The sequence below is a fragment of the Artemia sp. Qi Xiang Cuo genome, chromosome 9 (genome assembly GCF_049724085.1).
Source record: "Artemia sp. Qi Xiang Cuo chromosome 9, ASM4972408v1, whole genome shotgun sequence".
In the NCBI taxonomy this organism is placed as follows: domain Eukaryota; kingdom Metazoa; phylum Arthropoda; class Branchiopoda; order Anostraca; family Artemiidae; genus Artemia; species Artemia sp. Qi Xiang Cuo.
Genome location: NC_142802.1, coordinates 60,003,943 through 60,027,588, shown reverse-complemented (window position 1 = coordinate 60,027,588; position 23,646 = coordinate 60,003,943). Strand labels below are relative to the sequence as shown.

General features: G+C 36.4%; 1 protein-coding gene across 3 annotated transcripts in view; it reads left to right on the top strand.

The window, feature by feature from the left end:
* LOC148948890 (uncharacterized) overlaps window positions 1–23,646 on the top strand; it is a 431,863-nt gene that overhangs the window by 133,843 nt on the left and 274,374 nt on the right. For all 3 annotated transcript variants that reach the window (XM_089094800.1, XM_089094801.1, XM_089094799.1), the window contains exon 5: window positions 10,949–11,062. In XM_089094800.1, coding sequence (XP_088950926.1) covers window positions 10,949–11,062 — 114 coding nt within the window. The remainder of the gene's footprint in view (window positions 1–10,948; window positions 11,063–23,646) is intronic.

Below are 23,646 nucleotides of genomic sequence, written 5' to 3'. Positions count from 1 at the left end.
ATATGCCCCCAGTGCATGACTTACAACCCTATCCCCAGGGCACTGGGAGATTGGGTCAACCCTAGAGGCATTGTTATATGTTCTTTGAACTATTTTGAGCAAAATTGCTATCTCACAATATCAATCAGATCCTTTTGGTGAAAAGAGGGGTAGTCGAAGGGGGGGGGGGGCTAGCTGCCCTCCATCACTTTTTACTCTCAAGAGGAAAATATAACTTCCAATTTCCAATCAAATGAGCCTCCTCTAAAGTTTATAAAACCATCCCTTCCATAAAAAACTTAAATGCCCCTTGGGCATTACTTATAACACTTGCCCTCAGGCTCTGCGGTTTGTTTTAGCCCTAAGTGCCTTGTTATATGAAATTTAGACTATTTTAAATAAAATGGTTATCTCAAAATGTCTATTAGATGCATTTCGTGACAATACGACGTGTGTATGTGTTGGGGGGGGGGTAGCTGTATGACCATGCTTTCTATAAAAAACCTTCTATGCCCCCAGGGCGTAAATTACAACCCTTGCCCTGAGGGCTGTGTGGGGCTGTCATCCTCAAAGACATACATTCTGGAACTATCAACTACGTTGAACAAAATGGCTATCAAAATTTTGATCGGAAGTGTTTGGAGAAATGATGCTAGTGGCGTGGGGGGGGGGGTAATTTGCCCTCCGATCACTTTCGACTATTACAAAGGGCTAGTGCCCTTTCAAGTTCCAATAGAATGAGAACTTTTTGAAGTTTATACGAGAACGCTTTCTATAAAAACCTTATATTGGCTTAGGGTATAACTTACAACCCTTGCCCTGCCGGATTGGGGGTTGCCATCCTCAAAGACATAATTTCCGGACCTTTCAACTACGTTGGACAAAATGAATTTCTCAAAATTTTGATCGGAAGTGTTTGGGGAAATGGTGGACGGGGAAGGGGATCAATTGCCCTCCAATCACTTTCGACTATTAAATAGGGCACTAGCCCTTTCAATTTTCAATCGAATATCCCTTGTCGAAGTTTCTGCGACAACTTCTTCGATAAGAAGTGCCCTGGTCTAAAAAAACAAACAAACAAACCAAAAAAAAAAAAAATAATAAAAAATAATACATTGTGCCAACATCGTGATATGTCAAGAATGAAAGAATTGGCCTTGGGTTTAGTAGTAAAAACGAAAACAAACTGAATAAAAAAGAAAAATCTTTTTGGATGGAAGCAAAGACTGACATTAAAGCTTAAGATTAACGTGAATTATTTCTCATTTTTTTCTTGGGGGGGGGGGGGCTGCCCTTCCATAAATCTTCTTTTCTTTTCGCTAAAATCTTGCTTTTGTCCCCATTGCTTTAAGAACGACGGCTCAAAGAAAAGAGTGGATTGAATACTTGACTTGACTTAAGGCTCCTGCCGGGGGTTCAGAGTAGAAAACGATAAGATTAGGCGCCTCCAGGTTGACCTATCGCTTGCCAGACTTGCAGCTTCTTCCACCGGGATGTGGGCTTGGGTGAGGAATTCATCGGCTTTGTCCTTTTCCACCTAGTCGGTGGGCGTCCTCTGGGTCACTTCCATCCTTTTAGTGTGGGGTCGAAGTCTAATGCAACCCGTGCTGGGGTGTCGCGTGACATGCGAATGAGGTGGCCGTACCACCGAACAGTACGCTGGGCGAGCTGTGTCGAAAAAGGAGTTTGAGCGGTACGTGACAGGAGAGTCTGGTTGCTAACGAAGTCAGTCCAGTGAAGTCTTTCGATTCTTCGGAGATGTTTCGTCTGAGCGACATCAATGGCGCTAAGGATAGATTTTGCAGCGGGGCACGTCTCCGCTCCATACAGCAGGACGGTGCTGACTGACGCATTGTAAATGCGCATTTTGGTAAAGCGGCTTATGTTTGGCTTTCGCCAGATTCTTTCGGATTGAATACGATAAGGATTATTTGTTACAATATTTCAAGGACGAAAGATCTTACTAATAGACAATAGTTTTTTAGTTCAAATGTTTAGAACGCTATCAGCAAATAAACGCTGGTATTTACCCATTTTTTATTTGTATTAATTATAAAAACTTTTTCCACAAAATATATTTTTCAAAGAAAAGTAAAGAACTTCATTAAACCAAAAATGAGCAAAAATAAATCAAATAATCTACCAAGCGCAAAGCTACCATAAATAATCATCGATAAATAAATGAAACCCAGAGAGAACAGAAATTACAATAAATAACCGAGTTAAACTCAAAACGAGCAGAAATTAACATGAGTAGGGCTCAAAACCCCTATGCCTTCCCAAGGCCAGAACATAATTAGCGCTTTACTGAAAAATATATAAATATTTTCACTTTTATAACTTAAATAAATAAAAAAATATTAACATTTTGATTGCTCAATATCAATATGTATATTAAACAGACAATGTACATTCATTTGTATTTTTTTTGACTCGGTTATTTATTGTAATTTCTGTTCGTTTTGGGTTTCATTTATTTATCGATGCTGATTTGTGGTAGTTTCGATATTGGAGATTTTTAGATTTCATTTTTGCTCATTTTTTTTTTAATAGAGTTCTTTACTTTTATTTGAAAAGGTTATATTGTGGAAAAAGTTAATTTTAAATTAACTTCTATTCGTTTTGTAGTGACAGAGTCTTTTCAGGGAAAAGTTTAAATTTAAATCGAAAAAGTTTAACAGTTTAAATCTTTTCATTTTTTAAGACTTTATAGTTTGGCCTGCTATTTGTATGCTGGTGAAACATTTTCAGCAATTTTTAACAACATACAACATTTTAAAAATCTGGACACAAATAGTACTGTTTAATTTAGTTTCATACCTCCTCTAGTTGACCTGAAATGGAAAACTTGATACCATTCGCAAAAAAATCTGTTTATTTTCTTTGATATACTTTCTTTGATGGCTTTGATACACTTACACTATTTTGATTTGGTTAAATTTTAAGAGCAGAAGTAGCCCCGAAATTCTGAATATAATACGCCCAGTCGTTCTTGAGATACTGCTGAGATGCTTTCTTGGGAATTAGCATTAACACAGTGTATTTTGATTTAATCTTGAGACAACATTTTTTTTTTACACATAATGGGAGGGTGGGAGTGGAAGGGGGATTAGTTGCCCTACAATCACTTTCGACTATTAAAAAGGGCATCAACCCTTTCTATTTTCAGTCGAGTGAGCCCTTTTTGAAGTTCCCACGACAGCTCCTTCGATATGAAATGCCCTGGTCTAAACAACAACAACAAATATTACTAATCACTTTCGACTATTAAAAATGGCACTAGCCCTTTGAATTCAAATCGAATGAGCCCTTTTCTGAAGTTTCTACGACAACGTCTTCTAGGGTTGTGGGGGAGTGTATTCCTCAAAAACATATTTTATAGCTGGAAATCAGTTACGCTTAACAAAATGGCTATCTCAAAATTTTGATTGGATATGTTTGGGGCCCTGGGGGGGCGGGGGGCTAGTTGACCTCCAATCACTTTCGACTATTAAAAAGGGCACTATCACTTTGAATTTCCAATCGAATGAGCCTTTTTTGAAGTTTCTACGACAACGCCCTCTATAAAAACCTTATCTGCCCCCAGGGCATAACTTAAAATCCGTGCCCTGAGGGTTGTGGGGGACTGTCCTTCTCAAAAACATATTTTCTCTCTGGAAATCAACTACGCTGAACAAAATGGCTATCTCAAAATATTGATTGGATGTGTTTGGGGGAATGATGGGCGTGGGGGGGGGGGACTAGCCCTGAGGGTTGTTGGGGAGTGTCCTCTTCAAAAATGCATTTTATATCTGGAAATCAACTACGCTGAACAAAATGGCTATCTCAAAATTTTAATTGGATGTGTTTGGGAGAATGATGGGCGTGGGGGGGGCTAGTTGGCCTCCAATCACTTTCGACTTTTAAAAAGGGTACTAGCCTTTTGAATTCTCAATTGACTGAGCCTGTTTTAAATTTTCTACGAAGACAACTTCTATAAAAAACCTTACGCTCCCCCAGGATACTAATTAAAAAATTCTCCATGAGGATTTTAGAAAATTATCGTTTCCAAAAGTAAAATTTTTATCTTTAAACTAACTAGCCTATTCCGAACAAAATGGTTGTCATCCAATTTAGATTGGATGTGTTTGTGGGATTGATGAGTATGGGGGGGGGGGGCTAGGTACCCTCCGATCACATCTGATAATTAAAAATGGCCCCAGCCCTTGTAATTTTAATCCGAATGAGCCTGTTTGAAGTTTTTACGACAACGCCATCTATAAAATTCTTATATGCTCCCATGTTATAACTGATAACCTTTGCCCTAAGGGTTGTGGGGGAGAGTCCTCCTCAAAAACATATTTTCTATCTGGAAATCAACTACGCTGAACAAAATGCCTATCTCAAAATTTTGATTGGAGGTGTTTGGGGGAATGATGGGCATGAAGGGGGGGAGCTAGTTGCCCTCCAATCACTTTCGAATATTAAAAAGGGCACTAGCCCTTTGAATTTCCAATCGAATGAGCCTGTTTTGAAGTTTCTATGACAAAGCCTTCTATAAAAGCCTTTTATGCCCTCAGGGCATAACTTAAAACTATTGCCCTGAAGGTTTTAGGGGAGTGTCCTCCTCAAAAATTATTTTCTATCTGGAAATCAACTACGTTGAACAAAATGGCTATCTATCCCACAATTTTAATTGCATGTGTTCGGGGGAAAGACGGGCGTGGGGGGGGGGGGGCTAGTTGCCCTCCAATCCCTTTCGACTATTAAAAAGGGCACTAACCCTTTGAATTTCCAATCGAATGAGCCTTTTTTGAAGTTTCTGCGACAACGCCTTCTATAAAAGCCTTATATGCCCCCAGGGCATTACTTAAAACCCTTGCCCTGAGGGCTGTGGAGGAGTATCCTCCTCAAAAAATATTTTCTATCTGGAAATCAACTATGTTGAACAAAATGGCTATCTCACAATTTTGATTGCATGTGTTTGGGGGAAAGATGGGCGTGGGGGGCTAGTTGCCCTCTAATCCCTTTCGACTATTGAAAAGGATACTAGCCCTTTGAATTTCCAATTGAATGAGCCTTTTTTGAAGTTTCTACGACAACGCCTTCTATGAAAACCTTATATGCCCCCAGGGCACAACTTAAAGCCCTTGCCTTGAGGGTTGTGGGGGAGTGTCTTCCTCAAAAACACCTTTTCTATCTTGAAATCAACTACGCTAAACAAAATGACTATCTCAAAATTTTGATTGGCTTTGTTTGGGGGAATGATGGGTGTGGGGGGGGGCTAGTTGCCCTCCAATCGCTTTCGACTATTAAAAAGGGCACTAGCCCTTTTGAAATCTCTACGACGACCCCTTCTATATGAAGTGCCCTGCTTTAAACAAAAAAAAATAATAAACTGTACATTGTGTCAACATTGATTTTATATGCCCCTCGGGGCATAACCTAAAACCCTTGCCCCGAGGGTTGTGGGGGAGTGTCCTCCTCAATAAGATTTTTTATATTCGGAAATCAACTACGATGAACAAAAGGGATATCGCAAATTTTGGTTGGGAGGGGCTTGGGGGCAGGAGGGGCGTGGGGGGGGGCTAGTTGCCCTCCAATCACTTTAGACTATTAAAAAGGGCACTAGCCACTTTAATTTTCAATCGAATGAGCCCTTTTCGAAGTTTCTACGACAACGCCTTCTATAAAAACCTTATCTGCCCCCAGGGCATAACTTAAAACCCTTGCCCTGAGGGTTGTGGGGGAGTGTCTTCCTCAAAAACGTATTTTCTATCTGGAAATCAACTAAGCTGAACAAAATGGTTATCACAAAATTTTGACTGGATGTCTTTGGGTGAAGGCTGGGCGTGGGGGGGGACTAGTTGCCCTACAATCATTTTTGACTATTAAAAAGGACACTAGTCCATGTAAGTTCCAATCAAATAAGCCTATTTAGAAGTTTCTACGACATCGCCTTCTATAAAAACCTTATATGCCCCCAGGGCGAAACTTTAAACCACTGCTCTGAGGGTTATGGGAGAGTTTCCTCCTCAAAAATATATTTTCTATCTTAAAATCCACTACGCTGAATAAAATGGCTATCTCACACGTTAGATTGGATGTGTTGGGGGGATTAATGGGCGTAGGGGGGGGCTAGTTGCCCTCCAATCACTTTCGACTATTAAAAAGGGCACTAGCCACTCCAATTTACAATCGAATAAGCCCTTTTCGAACTTTCTACGACAACTTCGTCGATACGAAGTGCCCGGGCATGGAGAAAACAACAAAAAAAAAACAACACATTGTGTCCACATTGTTCTTTACTTAGGCAGCGCTAGCGCGCTGCCTATGATAGCTTGGATACACTTACGCTATTCTGATTTGGTTAAATTTTAAGAGCAGAAATAGCCCCGAAAGTTTGAACATAATACCCTCAGTCGTTCTTGGGATACTGCTGAGATGCCTTATTGGGAATTAGCATTAACACAGTGCATTTTGATTTAATCTTGAGGCAACATTTAGTTTTTGAACATAATTGGCAAATGGGAGGGTGGGCGTGGGAAGGGGATTAATTGCCTCGAAGAGCCCTTTTCGAGGATCCTACGACAACTCCTTCGATACAAAGTGCCCTGGTCTAAAAAAAAAACCAAAAACATTGTATCCACATCGATCTTTACTATAAAAATCAAGCCTGCCAATCACTTTCGAATTTTGATTGGATGTGTTTGGGGAAATTGTGGGCGTGGATAATCGAATGAGCCCTTTTTGAAGTTTCTACGACAACGCTTTCTATAAAAACGTTATATGCCCCCAGGACAGAACTTACAACCCTTGCTCTGAGGGTTGTGGGCGGGGGGTGTTGTCATCCTCAAAAACCTAATTTCCAGAACTTTCAATTACGTTCAACAAAATGGCTATTTCAAAATTTTGATTGGATGTGTTTGGGGAAAAGGTGGGCGTGAGAGGGGGGTTAGTTGCTCTCCAATCGCTTTTGACTATTAAAAAGGGCAATAGCCCTTTGAATTTCCAATCTAATGAGGTCCTTTCTGCGACAAAGCTTTCTAAAAAAAAACCTTATATGTCCCCAGGGCATAACATAAAACCCATGGCCTGTGGGCTGTGGGGGAAGTGTCCTCTTCAAAAATATAGTTTCTATCTGGAAATCAACTACGTTGAACAAACTGGCTATCTTAAAATTTTGATTGGATATGTTTGGGGAAATGGTGGGCGTGGAAGGGTATTAGTTGCCTTCCAATCACTTTCAACTATTAAAAAGGGCACTAGCCATTCCAATTTTCAATCGAATGAACCTCTTTTGAAGTTTCTTCGACAACTCTATCTGTAAAAACCTTATATGCCCCAAGGACAAAACCTACAACCTTTGTCTTGGGGCTCTGGGGGGTTTTTCATCCACAAATACATAATATCCAGAAGTTTCAACTACTTTGAACATGAGTATCTCTAAACTTTGATTGAAAGTGTTTGGGGAAATGGTGGACGTAAGAGGGGGGTTTATTACTCTCCATTCACTTTCGACTATTAAAAAGGGCACTAGGCCTTTCAATTTCCAATCAAATGAGCCTGTTTTTGAAGTTTCTACGACAATTTTTTCTGTAAAATCAAATATGCCTCCAGGGAATATCTTACAACCCTTGTCCTGAGGGCTCTAAGGGGGTTATCATCCTCAAAGACCTAATTTCCAGAATTTTCAACTATTTGGGAAATTCAACTATTTGGATGTATTTGGGGAAATGGTGGGCATGAGAGGGTGGTAGTTGCCCTTCAATCACTTTCGACTATTAAAAAGGCCACTAGACCTTTCAATTTCCGATTCAATGAGCCCCTTTTTCAAGTTTCTACGACAAAGATTTCAATGAAAACCTTATATACCCCTAGGGCATAACTTATAACCCTTCCCCTGAAGACTGAGGGGAGAAGGTCCTGCTCAAAGATATAATTTCCAGAACTTTCAACTGCGTTGAACAAACTGGGTATCTCAAAATTTCGATTGTATATGTTAGGGGAAATGGTGGGCGTGGAAGGGGTGTTAGTTGCCTTCCAATCACTTTCGACTATTAAAAAGGGGACTAGCCATTCCAATTTTCAATCGAATGAACCTCTTTTGAAGTTTTTTCGACAACTTTATCTATAAAAAACGTTATAAGGCCCCAGGGCATAAACTACAACCTTTGTCCTGGGGGCTCTGGGGGGGTTTGTCATCCTCAAATACATAATTTCCAGAACTTTCAACTACGTTGAACATAATGGTTATCTCTAAACTTTGATTGAAAGTGTTTGGGGAAATGGTGGACGTGAGAGGGGGGTTTATTACTCTCCATTCACTTTCGACTATTAAAAAGGGCACTAGGCCTTTCAATTTCCAATCAAATGAGCCTGTTTTTGAAGTTTCTACGACAATTTTTTCTGTAAAATCAAATATGCCTCCAGGGAATATCTTACAACCCTTGTCCTGAGGGCTCTAAGGGGGTTATCATCCTCAAAGACCTAATTTCCAGAATTTTCAACTATTTGGGAAATTAAACTATTTTGATGTATTTGGGGAAATGGTGGGCATGAGAGGGGGGTAGTTGTCCTTCAATCACTTTCGACTATTAAAAAGGCCACTAGCCCTTTCAATTTCCAATTCAATGAGCCCCTTTTTCAAGTTTCTACGACAAAGTTTCAAGTTTCAAAGTTTTTCAAGTTTCTACGATCTGGAAATCAACTACGTTGAACAAAATGGTTTTCTCAAAATTTTGATTGGACGTGTTTGGGGAAATGGTGGGCTTGGAAGGGGTGTTAGTTGCCTTCCAATCACTTTTGACTACTAAAAGGGGCACAAGCCACTCCATTTTCCAATCGAATTAGCCCTTTTCGAAGTTTCTACGACAAATCCTTCGATACGAAGTGCCCTGGTCTAAAGGAAAAAAATAATACATTGTACCAACATTGTTCTTAACTTAGGCAGCGCATTTGCGCTGCCTATGATTGCTTTTACTCATAATTGCTTTCAGCATAGCACTCCAAATCTTTAGCGTAAAGAGTGGGGGGGGGGGTCCTCTAATACACAGAATGATTCCTGTTTCATTAAGTTTTAATGCCCCTCTCCTTTCATTAGAAAATAACTTTTTTGTGTGTAGAAAGACTCGAGTTTTAATTGATGATTTACCTGCTCCAGGCTACTTGAGAACTAACCGAAACTGAACGAAAAAATTACAAAGTAAAAGAAAGGCATTTGGGTAATTTCCTTAGTAGCAACTGAGCAATTCGTTACTTAAAAAGTGACCTCGCGTATGGGCGTGGTTCACCTCGCCAGGGTTGTCAGTGATAGTTCGCTGAAAATAATCTAACTATTGGATTCACTTAATCGATCCAAAACACTGATAATACTACAATTTGATTCTTACTATTAGTGGAGAAAGAACTACAAAATTTGCCACGTGGCTCTAAATGCATCCTGCGTTCGCCTAGCTTTCAGAATCTCAATTTTGTATGTATAAAAAACAAAAAAAGGGGAACATCAGTGCTACCCAGGTAAAAAAGTGATTTTCCTCGTTTTTCAAGGCAGGGACTGTAAGTACCCTGTTTGGAGTTTTCTAGAAGGGTGAATCCAATGGTGTACTTTGCGTTTCGATTCAACACCATTTTTGAGGGGTTTCTGGTTCTTTCAAAATTCATGTATGCCAAATTTGTTTCTAAAATATCATTTTATTTTTTTGACTACTTGAAGTAAAATTTACCATTCCTGAATCAGAGGCAGCGCTATCCTAAGTAATAAACGATGTTGGCACTTTTTTTTATTATTTATTTTTTTTTTTGACCAGGGCACTTCGTTTCGAAGGAGTTGTCTTAGAAACTTCAAAAAGGGCTCATTCAACTGAAAGGGCTAGTGCCCTTTTTAATAGTCGAAAGTGATTGGCGGGCCACTAACCCCCCTTTCACGCCCACTATTTCCCCAAACACATCTAATCGAAATTTTGAGATAGCCATTTTGTTCAACGTAGTTGAGTTCTGGAAATTAGGTCTTTGAGGATGACAAACCCAAGACAATATACCAATAACAACTGAGGGTATTAACTTCAAATTTTCGGGGCTACTTCTATTACTACTTTTGCTCTTAAAATTTTACTAAATCAAAAGATGTAATTGTATCCAGGCTGTGAAAGAGCATCGATGTAAATTTTTGGGAATGGTTTTAACTTTATTTATCAGGTCAACTAAAGGATGTATATGACTAAATTAAACACAACTATTTGTGTCATGATTTTCAAAAGAGTTTATGTTGTTAAAAATCGCTGAAAAAGTTTCTCCAGTATATAAATAGCTGACCAAACTACAAATTCTTAAAGGAAAAGCGGAAAAATTCAAACTGTTATATTCTTTTTCCCTGAAAAAGACTATGCCAATATAAAACGAACAGAAATTAATTAAAAAAAAGCCTTTTCCACGAAATAAGTTTTTCAAAAAAAGTAAAATTCCATTAAATCGAAAATTAACAAAAATAGAATCAAATAATCTACCAAGCATACAACTACCTCAAATAAGTAAATGAAACCGAAAACGAACAGAAATTAAAATAAATAACAGAGTCAACCTCAAATTTAGCAGATGTTACTCTGAGTAGGGTTCAAAAACCCAATGATTTATTAAGAACAAAAAATAAACTGTACTCTCCTGAAAAATTCTTTTAAATTTATTTATTTTCATAAAATAAATACATAGAGGATTAACTCATTTTTTAATGTATAAATATCTGCATGTTTATGTTCAACTGACAATGCATAATCATTTATATTTTTTTCAGTAAAGTACAAATCATATTATCGCTTTTAGAAAGCATATGGGTTTTGAACCATACTCGTATTAATTTCTGCGCGTTTTGAGTTTGACTCTGTTATTTATTTTATTCTTTACTGAATTCTTTAGGGCTTTATTCACGTAGCTCTTTTTTCTCTTTTTTCCCTTAACTTTTTTTTCGTTTAATCATATAGTTGTTTTTTTGAAGATACGACGCATCAAAGAAGAAGCTGACGGCTCAGGAGATGTTCAAGAGGGTGAGGTTTCTTCTTCCAAGCCAGCCATATTAAGCGACCAACTTCTTGGGACATTTCTTCTTGAAGTAAGTAAACAAATTGAGGCGAATCTGTCTTATTAATTAATTTTTATCAACTCTAATCTATCAAATGATATAATTAATTAATTTAAGTTAAAATAATTTCGATTTAAAATCAATTTTAATGAGTTCTTCTCGGGACATTTCTTCTTAAAACTACAGTCATGATACCAATGAAACCAACATAATCCCCATTTATAATTAACTATACTGATCCACTATATAATAACTTGCTATAAAAACCCGGATATATATTTCATTTTAGAGAATTTCATTTTACCCTGAAGCAAGTAACTTGGGTACTTGTCAATTAGCCGGAATCCACGCGAAGTCAAGTTTGATTAATACTAATGAAATAAAACAAAATATGATGAAAATATAATAGTTTAGAAACAAATTTGGGCTATATATTTGCACATTAGGTGGGTGGGGGGTAAAGCGTAGCATATATTAAATACGTAACTTAACCTAACCTAGGTACCTTATTTCACCCTAACCCCCCCCCCCAAAAAAAAAAAACAACAACAAAAAACAAAGTTTGAATATTGTAAACGCAATGACAAACCACAGTTTGAAATCCAATATTCTATTGAAAGCCTCGTTTGACTAGTTTCTTAAGCAACTTCCCTATACAATATATCGCGTGGGTTCCGGCGAATTGACAAGTACCGTAACTTGTAAGCTAAATTCAATAAAAACTTATTTCAAAATTGTCAACTAATTTTCTCGTTTTAAAGGCCGTCGCAAAACTGTTACTAAGGCAACTGGAATATTTATGCAGCTTACACAATAATGTGCTTTAAGCTATAAATGGGTGTAAATAGTTGTTGGGAATGTGTATGGGCAGTAAAAGCTGTTGCTTTTAATGGGTGTTGCTTTGAGCAGTTGCTTCGAGCTATAAATGGGTGTAAATTTTTGTTGGGAATATGTATTGGCAGTAAAAGCAGTTGCAGTAGCTGTATTATTGCTTTTATCGTTTCAAACGAAATATAATACGCTCACCTTTATACAATTTTCCTAAATTTTCAACCTCTTTTCAACGAATAAAATAATTCTAACTCAGGCCCGTCAGAATCTAAGGGTGGTATTTACGGGTGACTGATGTTATCGGAGACCTTTACAAAGCTAGAACTACTATGCAGAGTGTTGTTGATATTTGTTTTGCTCAATGCATGTCACAAATCCGCATTTCGAGTACTAATCCTTCTTCTTTACACCCCTAAAAAATATAGATTTAATGTGGGATTGAGTCTTTCCATGCGAACCGAATTCAAAAATAGTTTTTAGGGTATCTTGGAATTTATTATTTTACGCTACCAGCAAGTTTCGTGAAAACAACAATCTCACAGCTACCTGATTTATACATCCTTTGGCATGTTCATCTGTTGATTTATAGGAGTCAAGCTATATTTCAATATCTTTTTTATATTATTGTTTATATTTTTATATTATATTTTATATTTTTCATATTTCAATATCTTTTCTATATACAAATTATGGTGAGAAGGGGGGGGGGAGATTATGGAAATTTTTCTCGGGAATAGCCTGCTGCGTAAATGTTTCTGGAGGATAAGTTTTGCGCAATTGCAGCCCAACTTGTTAATAAATTTAACAGCTCACAGTAAATCCTTACTAAACGATACAAGGCCGTGCCCAGGGGGGGTGGGGGTAGGGTGGGTTTGAACCTCCCCCCTCGAAATGTTTGTTTGACTCGTAAAAACGTAATAAAAATGGATATAAACAAATTTGTATGCGTTATTGAAGTTTTTTTTTGTTTACCCCTCCCCCCCCCCCCAAAAAAAAAGAAAAAGAAAAATAAAATCCTGAGTACGGCCTTTGAACGATAACTAGAAGTTTTTTTCATGATACCCTGTTTTGGACCTGGAACAGCCATAAACCGATGACTCTTAAAGAAAGTATTGTTTGCCAAGTAAAAGATTAAATATCGAAGGTTTTATGCATTTTCTGACTTTCAAGAGGAGATTTTAATAGCTTAAAAAATCCCCCCCCTCCCTAGACTTTGGAAAATATATTTTTGCACCCCCTCCCTCTGATTTCCGTGAGTTGACCTCACTGTTTCTAGCCATCCAATCAGGGCTGGTAGTAAATGAGCAAGTAAACTTATAATGATTATCCGTAGACATTGATGTTTAGCTAGATATGCCTGTAAATCGGGCTACCGAACTTGAGAATTGGTTACAGTTAACTAAATATTGAATGTTGTATATTTTAGTAAATGAGATATAGAACGATAAATAAAAGTTCAAATAGGGATAAAATCCTTTTAATAGACAGTGATAATGATAACAGTGATAGAAATTCACAAAAATACCAGATATTTCGGTCACATATGCAGTGACCGTCATCAGTAGAAAACAGTTTTACTACTGATGACGGTCACTGTATATGTGACAGAAATATCTGGTATTTTTGTGAATTTCTATCTCTGTTATCATCATCACTGTATATTAAAAGGATTTTATCCCTATTTGAACTTTTATTTATCGTCTAGTTGCATTATCATTATGATTCAATCATAACGCAATCTAGGCATTATGATGTAATCTAGGCCATTTTTTTTTTATTGACAACCGAATTATAAAAGTGATTATTGGACTGTAGTTTCGAATTTACCCGACAACCCCATCTCATAAATCTGATTTTTATTGACAGTTATAGTGTTCGTTTTACTACTATATATAATATCAGTAATTTTTTTTTTTTTTTTATTAGTTTTTTTTTAAGGAAACCTTTCTTACTTAACTGATATTTCCCTAAAAACTGACAAAAAAAATCAATAATTTGAACTACTTTTTGATTCTCTACTCTCCTTTCCAAATCATGAATTTTTTATAAGGAAAAACCCAAGTGAGTAAGACCGTATCCAGGAATTGTTTGCTCATTTTTCTGGGGGGGGGGGAGGGGAGGGGGTTTGTAAAGAGGCTTTACAAAACGCATCAAAAACTTATTATTGTTTTACTACATAATCGTTTTCTTTTTTAATAAATGTATATATCATATCTCCTGCAACTGGATTGTAATTTATTCTTGGGACGCATTATAGTCACACTTGTGTATAAAACTGAAATTTCCACTTGTGGGGAAAATTACAAGAGTTCCGCGCGACTACAGCGCCATTTCAGATTGGTTTTAATCGGATCGGTCCCGGTTTTGTATTGATGTATCCCGATCCCGGTCGCAATTTTTTTTTTTTTTTTTTTTTTTTTAGTTGAAATGTGTGCAATGTTCAAGCGTAAGTTTTATGAATCCGAGTAAAGGTTCAAGGGATTGTTTTAGATCGGAAAAGGTGGAAGCTTAGAAAAGCAGTTTTTTTTATCTCTAATATGAATTTGGCGAAAGACCCGAAGACATAGGCCTAGTATTAGTAGACACTATATGGGAGTAAATTATTGAAACATATGCTTTTAAAACTCATTTTAGCTGCGGTAGTACAAGTTTGATGTCAGAGAACACAAATATTCATACATCTTGTTGTTGTTTTTCAGCAGGTGGAAATTGGGTTGTGAGAATCCGCAAAAACAGTTTAATGGCCATTACTGGCGGATCTAGGTGCGGGGCGCAGGGAGCCTGCGTCCCGCCCTAACGTAGGGTGGGTTTGGGGCTATTAAATTTTTCTGTAGAGGGTGAACAGTTTCATGGCGGGATGTTTTTTTTTACTTACTATTTATTGTATTAATATATTTAGATCATTTTAACTTCAACAGATCTAGTAGAACTTTAACCTTTACCAGATTTTAGATTACGTTTACGACTATTTCCACTACCTACCTACGACGTACAATATTAGAGGTTCCCTTTAAATTGCTGGTATTTTTTCGCAAGTTTATCGGAGCAACCTATTATGAGCCCCCCCCCCCTCACTAAAAAATCTTGAATCTGCCCCTGATGGTCATACTAATAAAATGCAACAATAAAGAGAAATAAGTTAACACTTGTATTTAAACAATTGTTTTGCGCCTGTCAGTACAGATATAAACATCATTAATGAAGAAAATTCAACTTCTAATGCAAAGAAACAAAGTTGACATTAATGACAGTCTGACTATCCAGATTGCCAATGAAAAAAGCCAAATGTCATTCCCTTTGACATCCAAATTGTTCAACACTGAACACTAAAAATTAATCTGGATTGTTTTGTATTTAAATTATTGATCAACCGACTATCCAGATTGCCAATGAAAAAAGCTAAATGTCATTTTGTTTAGCATCTAAATGGTTGAATGGTGAACCATAAAAATAATCTGGATTGTTGGTATTTAAATTATTGTCAAACCGACTACTTCGATTGCCAATGAATAGAGCTAAATATCATGGTCTTTGGCATCCAAATTGTTGAACGTTGTTGTTCAACCAACTTGTTGTTCGACCAAATTGTTGAACCATAGAAAAAAAAAATCTGATAAAACACACAAAGAGAACACTATGAAAAAAATATAGGCTAAAGCGGCTTAATTTTCAATATAAAATTCGTAAATATTTTATAAAAATTTTTATATATAGGCATATACAAAAAACGAACTCTAAACTCTCCTCATGTGAAAGGGGCTGTTTTTTTCTTTCCAACTGACGTTTATTTAAATGACCTTTCAAGGTCCATCGCATACGCTTTCCTTTTGGACCTTTTTTCAGCTGCGTTTTCAATATGAAATTCGTAAATAGTTTATAAAACTTTTTTTATATATAGGCCTATATAAAAACGAACTCTAAACTCTCCTCGTGTGAAAGGGGCTGTCTTTCTCTTTCCAACTAACTTTTATTTAAATGACCTTTCAGGGTCCATCGCATACATTTTCCTTTTGGACCTTTTTCCAACTGCGTAAAAGGAAAATAGTTTGAATGTCCATAGTAACCCACTGTGGGAATTATTCAGATTCTGATAGTTCCGCAGGGAAATAGGACGAAAAGAAACCTCTCTGAATGGCTTGTAATTGCTTGCTCCAATTATCATTATTGAGATATGGATTAGGAGTATAATTTATGAACACAAATTATTTTAGACCTTATTGTTTGCTGTTCTGTGCGAATTTGATCCTTTGTGATTATTTTTCTTTCCCTCATCTATGCTTATTTTCAGTTTTCGGCTTTCTTTTACCATCTTAACATCTTATATAATCAAAATCATATAAATAGTAGCAACATGGAAACGAATACTCTCACACACATGCCCATGTGGGGATTATCTTCTAGCATTGTTTCACAACTCACTTTTCAGGAAAAATTGAGAAGTTTTTGGACTAAGTTCTCAGAAATCCCCCACATCCTTGCGAGGATTAGACCTATAAGCACCTATTTCAGCATACACAGAACATACCTTTAAAAGGGAGGGGGGCATTTTGTTGGGAGAATCCTGCCCTCTCTATCTATTTCTGAGAAGGTCATACTACTTCTTAAATTGGGTGCAAATTAATGTTTAGTAGGCTTGTTAATTTTTTTAAAGCTTTGAGAGTTGAAAATGGAGGACCTCAAACCAGACAGGTAAGTTTTTTTGTGGGATGAAAATAGAAAACACATTTTGCTTCAAATTTAAATTAAAAGTACTCAGAAATTCTGGAAAATTTTGGGTTTGGAGGGGGGCAGTCGGGCTCTTAGCCCCCTCCCGTGTACATCTCTGCCTGCAAACGATTTGAACCGCAAGTCAAACGGTAAACGCTCTCTCCTCCCAAGTTTCATGTGTTTAGTTTTCTTTAACTAAATAAGATACGATGAATAGATATATATAATAGAGATAGGAAGTATATTGTGCAGGAGCTTCTTGGGACAACTAATTCATTTTGAGAGTTTCAAAATGGTTACAATATCAAGAAATATTGGCTTAGTCATTGAACTTACCGCTATCGTTAGTTTTAGTTATTTCGAATTATTATTACTTATTAGTAAACTTATTAGTATTACTTATTATTAAATTATTAGTATTTAGTTATTACTAAGTAATGAATTTATGTTTATTCTAAGCCATGTCACGAAAACTGACAAATATTAGTTGTTTGGAAAGTATTTTCTATGCTATCATTCTATGCCAATTTTTCTCCTCCCTCCCTCTGCTCCTACTCCCTATTGAAGTCCTACACATAGATCCATGGATGCCGTGGCAGTTCCATGATATGAAGCCTAAGCCTGAGTGTACCCGGAAAGCCGTTCTAAAAGACTCAAGAGACTGTCCAGGACGAGGTTCCTCGAGAACTCTTGACCTCCGGTCACTTTGACATTCGGTCAAGCGTGAATTTGTGTTCATTATTATTTTTTGCTTTTCAGGTTAACATAGATAATAAGATTTATTCATATTTAATTATTAATATAATGAATACAGTCTTCTAATCTCCCAAAAGGCCCCTAGGCCTGTAAAAGAGGGGAGATAAATACATTTCAAATAAACACTAAATCAATAGAAGCAATGGAGACAAAAAAGCTAAAAAAAGAGAGCAAATAAGTCTTATGAATGCGCCAAACGAGTGGTATTCTTGAGCCGATATGGGAAGGGTATTCCACATAAAATGACACGCAACGAGAGGATTAAAATAAGATAGTTACCACTCCTGAAGCAGTGTCAAGTGGCGATCATTTTACGTTTGAAAAACATTATCTAAAAATGCGTTTCTGATGTTCGGTTACTATTGGCTGTGGTTCACTCTTTACTATGTTGCATCTATTGTTACACTATGACATCTTGATAATGATATCTCAAAATGCTAATATATGGCAATAAAAATCGCACTATTTAGTGACATTTCCAGAGCCGAGAAAACTAGGAAACATAAAGATTACACTCTGAAATCACCATCATTGAAAACACTAAACTTGGGCTCATAGTTTCCCACTGTGGTTGCAGCAGCAGCAAACTAGTAAAGAGCGACCTGCCTAAAGTTTTGGCACTATTAACCCCAGTGGAACCTAAGACCTTTTCACGGTAAAGTAGTCAGCCAAATCAAAATACAATATATTCTCCCAGACAATCAAAACATCGCATCTGTAATGTTTTGGAATCACCAGGAAGAGGGGGGCTCGCGATTAATTTTCAAGGAGTATGTGGGGAGGGCAAGAGGATTTGAATATTATGCTTAGGGAAAATGACAAGTGTAGCATTGCATTTTTGTCTACTAAATAATAATTCGTTTCAAAAAAGGACAGAGGTTTTTTTTTCTTAAAAGCTTGAAACTAATTTCTTAATCAACAATTTTTTTAAGTAAGATGTTGGGTCAAGAAACCTTTATACACCGATAAAATTAAAAAAAAAAGATATCCGAAAATGGTCCCAAAACTTTTTTCGATCAGCTATGACTCCTTTAGCATTGTTACTTGACTTCAAGCATTTTTGATACCTTGGAATGATTACGGAGTTACGCAAACAGGCACTAAGTTTCATCTCTCCAATCAGCTTGGAAATTACATTCATAATTTTCTTGGGCATACCGCCCCCTATATAGAAAATAAATTTGAAATTAGTTTTGGCTGCATGCTGCATCCGTTCGTGATGCTCGGAAATGAGCCCAAAATTGTTTCATCTCTGATTGACTTGTAACTTCCAGGCCATGCAGACAGGGTAAGATAGACCTAAATGGATATTACTAGAAGATTGGGGCTGGGGTAATAGGAAACGCGCTAAATCACATATCAGTCGAAAATGAGTTATGCGTCGATTCTACTAAAATCCAACACGCTCGGTCGATTGGTTTAGTCAGAATGTATCTATTCCCTTTTGTTCTCGAGATATTCTGAATTATATAATCCACTCAGAACGTGCTATAACACATTTCGACCAGTTTTGCAGACCAAAATATGCTAAATGGACGACTCTTCCACAGCCACGAACATTGCCACATGGCCCACCATGAGCTGGCCAGAAATGCACGATTGAAGCTCGAGTGAGACACAATAGTATATTAATAGTAGTAAACAGTAATAGTAAACAGTTTTTTGCTTCTGAGCATTTTGGGCTCATTTCATATTTCCACAGCCGGCTGGTTGTATCGAGACGTGACGCCTGAAAGAGCGCAACATGTTTTTCCTTATATCGGCTTAAACTCACAGGACATGTAGACAAAGACAAAAGGAATTTAATGGAGACGAAAACTGTGGAAAACGAATTGTTCTATTGAATTATGACATACAGAATAGGCTCGAATTTACTGTGTCTTTATTCATCGGCTATAAACTTGTTGGGCATGTATACTGGGTCAAACAAACCCAAGATTTTTTTTTCTTTTAATCGGGTTTCAATTTGTCAAACTCCAAAATGTGCCAATCATTCATAGTGAGATTTTACTAATACTGAAATTTAGCTTGTGCCAATTTGAGTCAATCAGAAAGTTCTGTGAAAGATCTGATTGGCTCAAATTTGCGCTAGCGCTAAATCTCGGCGTTAGTAAAATCTCATTTTAAATAGGCATAAGTAGAATGGATCAAAGAAACCTTAACAAGGGCAGTAAGTTTCGGAAGCAAAATGCGATTATGTCGATTCTTTAGCTTGAAAAATTCGATTTTTTGGCGCTGATCTGCTTTGAAATTTCGGGCCACGTAGGTACCTCAATTAATATTTAGGAGTAAGGAAATTAGGATTGCCAATTCACAAAAATTACGGGGGGGGGGGGGGGTCTAAATGTATTTTTAAAATGAATGGGGGAATTTTGTTGTTTTTCTTTTTTTCTAAATGAAAATGCCAAAAAGAAGGCATTTTTAAATGAAAACACCAAATGTATTTTCAAAATAAGTAGGAGGAATTTCGTTGTTTTTTGTTTTAAATGAGAATTGCAAAATAAGGCATTTTTAAATGAAAATACCAAAAGGTATAATTTAAATCTTGAGGGAAAGGGGGATCTAGGGAAAACGTCTCATGTTTTTTTTTTACAATAGAACAGAAATGACCTTGTCGTACATTTAATGAAACAAACCAACAATTTCATCAAAATATAATGTAACATATTCTTTTCATAGAATGGTGGACGAAGACACATGTATATTAAATAGTGGCTAATGTATGGGGGTCCGAATGGCTTCAACTCTATAGAGGACGAAAGACAATGCGGATCTTCTGCGGATCAATTGCGGATCAATGAATAATGATCCTCATCCACCTGAAATTTTATTATTCAAAAGTTATTGCAAAAACTGCTGCTGATCAAAAATATTGACTGAATATTTGAATTTTGTGAAAAATTTGTCGTATTAACCTATTTAATGCTTAAGCAAAAGATCTTGAAAAAAAGGTCATAAACATTCCTAGTACTAACCAATAAGAAAGCTATGTCAAGTTAAAAAGCATTTTCAATAAAAAGTTTCCTTCCGAAGAAATGTAGTAATTTCAAAGCCAATTTTAGCAGACATCAAACAGTATAATAATTCATATTTAAACCGAACAGAGATTAACATCAAAGAATAAATGGAAACCAAAACAGATTGAAATTTAAATGAATCATTAAATGAATGAATGAATCACATCATTAATTTAAATGAATGAATCACATCAAACATAAAGATAACATATACTGCTGTATATGAATAAATGAATCCAAAAACGAACAGAAATTACCACAAACATGAGAAAAGCCTACTGCCAAGGGTGTATTCGGTATTCTGTTTGGGGGGCGGGGTCAATTTTTTTGGAGGGTGGTTTACATTTTGTTTTACAAAACGTATCAAAAATCTGTTTATATGCATTTTGTTACTTTTTTACAAAAATTTCAGGGGGGGGGGATTGGTAACCCCTTTTTCCTCGATACGGCCTTGCCTACTGCCCTGTAGAACTTCTAAGGGCCAGAGCCTCATTTACGCTTTCCTGTAAACAAAATATAACTTTAACATCCTTTTTTATACGTAACTATAACATTGAGAAGTCAAAATTTTTGGAACTTCTAGGAATTAATACCATTGTATTTTAAAAAACAAGTCTACTTTCATTACTTCTATTCTAGTAATCTTGATTATTTTGGATGTCTTTTTTATCAGTGTTTGACAAATAAAACCACTGTTCAAAAAACACATCGTTTTCAATAAAACGGAAAAGACGCTCAAGCTGCTTAGAGGGAAGGCGCCACCCTTGTTTTTAAACCATGATTAGCCTTGTCATGTTTTTTTTAACACAATTTGTTCAACCAAAAAACCGATATATGATCACGCAATCGTTGCAAAAAAAAAAAAAAAAAAATCAGAGAATGCTTAAACGGAGGACGATTCTAGTTAAGAATTAAAATAAGTTCCTTTCAACAGAATATAATGATTGGTCATTCATCAAAATAATACGAGCCAAATGAAGTATTGAAGAATTTGATAAGATGGGTTTGTTGAAAGAGTTATAACAAGTCATTCAGAAAGGTTTATTATAGGATTGGAAATACGGAATGACAAAATATGGTTGAAGAAAAAAAAAGGAAAATCTTCCAATAAATCAATAAAGCATTGGTTCCCAACCAATTTCGGGCCTAGATATTTCTAAAATCCTGATGCCTCCCTCTTGTTATTTAAATTTTATTATTCAAAACTTTACGTATATTCACCTAAACGAAGCTCAAAGGGCTATTAACTTGGTACTTTTTTTCGGGTCGTCCTCCAAAGATATTTTATGCTACTGAAAGATATTGTCAGCATAAAACACCTTTTATGCAATGCATGACGTTATTGTAATACTATCATATATCTTTTTTGCTCTTTAAATGCAGATGAATGTGACGTCATTCACCTGAAAAATGTTTTTTTCAGAATTAAGGGTCTAAAGCAGTGGTTCCTAGCAGATTTTGGGTCATGCCCCACCTAGGCATTTCTAAAATCTTGATATATTGTCAGCATAAAACACCTTTTATGCAATGCATGACGTTATTGTAATACTATCATATATCTTTTTTGCTCTTTAAATGCAGATGAATGTGACGTCATTCACCTGAAAAATGTTTTTTTCAGAATTAAGGGTCTAAAGCAGTGGTTCCTAGCAGATTTTGGGTCATGCCCCACCTAGGCATTTCTAAAATCTTGATGCCCCCCTCCCGCCCCCGGGATGTTTAAGTTTTGTTATTCAAAATTTTACGTTTATACACCTCAAGGAAGCTTAAAAGGCTACTAGGTTGGTATCTATTTTCGGGTTATCCCCTGGGCATATTTTATACAAAAAATATCGTCTGAATATAATACCTTTTATACAATGTATGACGCCAGTGCAATACTGAATCTTTTTTGCTCTTTAAATGCGTATGAATATGACGTCATTCACATATTTTTTTTCAAAATTAAGGCTCTAAAGGCTAGTCGGTTGAAGGGTGCACGTCCTCTCCATGATCCACCGATTGGGCATGCGCCCCACGTTGGGAATCGCGGCTCTAAAGTATAGTCAACCAGAGTGTGTACACCCTGCCCATGATTCATCAAAATATTGCCATGCCTCGTCGTTGGGGCCTGTGCCCCTCAATGGGATCTATAACATTTCAAGAAAATAACATTTCAAAGTCATGGTCAATGGGTCATTGCCTTTCAATGGGAAGGCGTCATAGCATCTAACCGAGCACTAACGCAGGACATAGACAAAATCCGTCATAACATCGACACAAAAATCCGTCAGGACCACTAACCGTCATAACATCTAATATTTTAAAACTTTACTTTTTTGTGGTCGCAAAGAAAATAATTCAGTAGTATAAATTAAATAATGAGTTTTAAATTTTGTATATATATATATATATATATATATATATATATATATATATATATATATATATATATATATATATATATATATATATATATATGCATAGGCTGCTTCGTTGGCATTCTCATGGCCTTCGCTTGGGCAAGATCGTAAAGTGCTTAAACTTTCGGCCCCGGAATAAATTCATACTTTCGAAGATTTCGACTTTCTAATGTTGTTCTGATTTTTCAAAGGATTAATTTCGAAAAAATATACCTTTAATTAGTCAACTAATAGAACTGAGTCTTCTACATATTGCTTTAATTTTCGTCCAGTTAATTTGATTACTATTAATTTGAAAAATATGTGTAATTAATCAACTAAGAGAATTGAATTGCCCTTGTTGACAAAGTAGACTAATGGATGTTTTTCATGATATTGATTGGTAAAGACACTTTGCTAAACATGGGAACCTTTTTGAGTCACTCCGCTCAAGTCGTTTCAGCAGTGGAAGATGCAATTGGCTTAATGAGAAAACTGGTTAGTTAAGTTTAATGGCTTGAATAAATATGGGTGTTTTTTCAATTAGAGTTTTGAACATTTCCGTGAATTTCCATCACTTACCGCAGATTGTTTTAGTGTTCTGTTTTTTGTTTGTTGCACATATTTCATCGCAATTGTTTTTAAGAGACTGAGTTTTTCTTAGAGCTTGGTTGACACAGTCATGAATAAACCGTTGGTAAAAGGCTATATAAATTGGTGAAGGATTACATTCTAGCTCTTGGGATCAACTGGATCAGGCACGTACAGAAGCTTTTCATTTGGGGCTCGCGCATTACTTCGAAAAAATTACCCAACAGTAGACGATGCCCCATTTGGTGAACTCAATCGGGTACTTGTTAGTTATCTCGTCCACACTCAAGAAGTGAAGTTAGGTTAATCATAATGAAATATTCCAAAATAC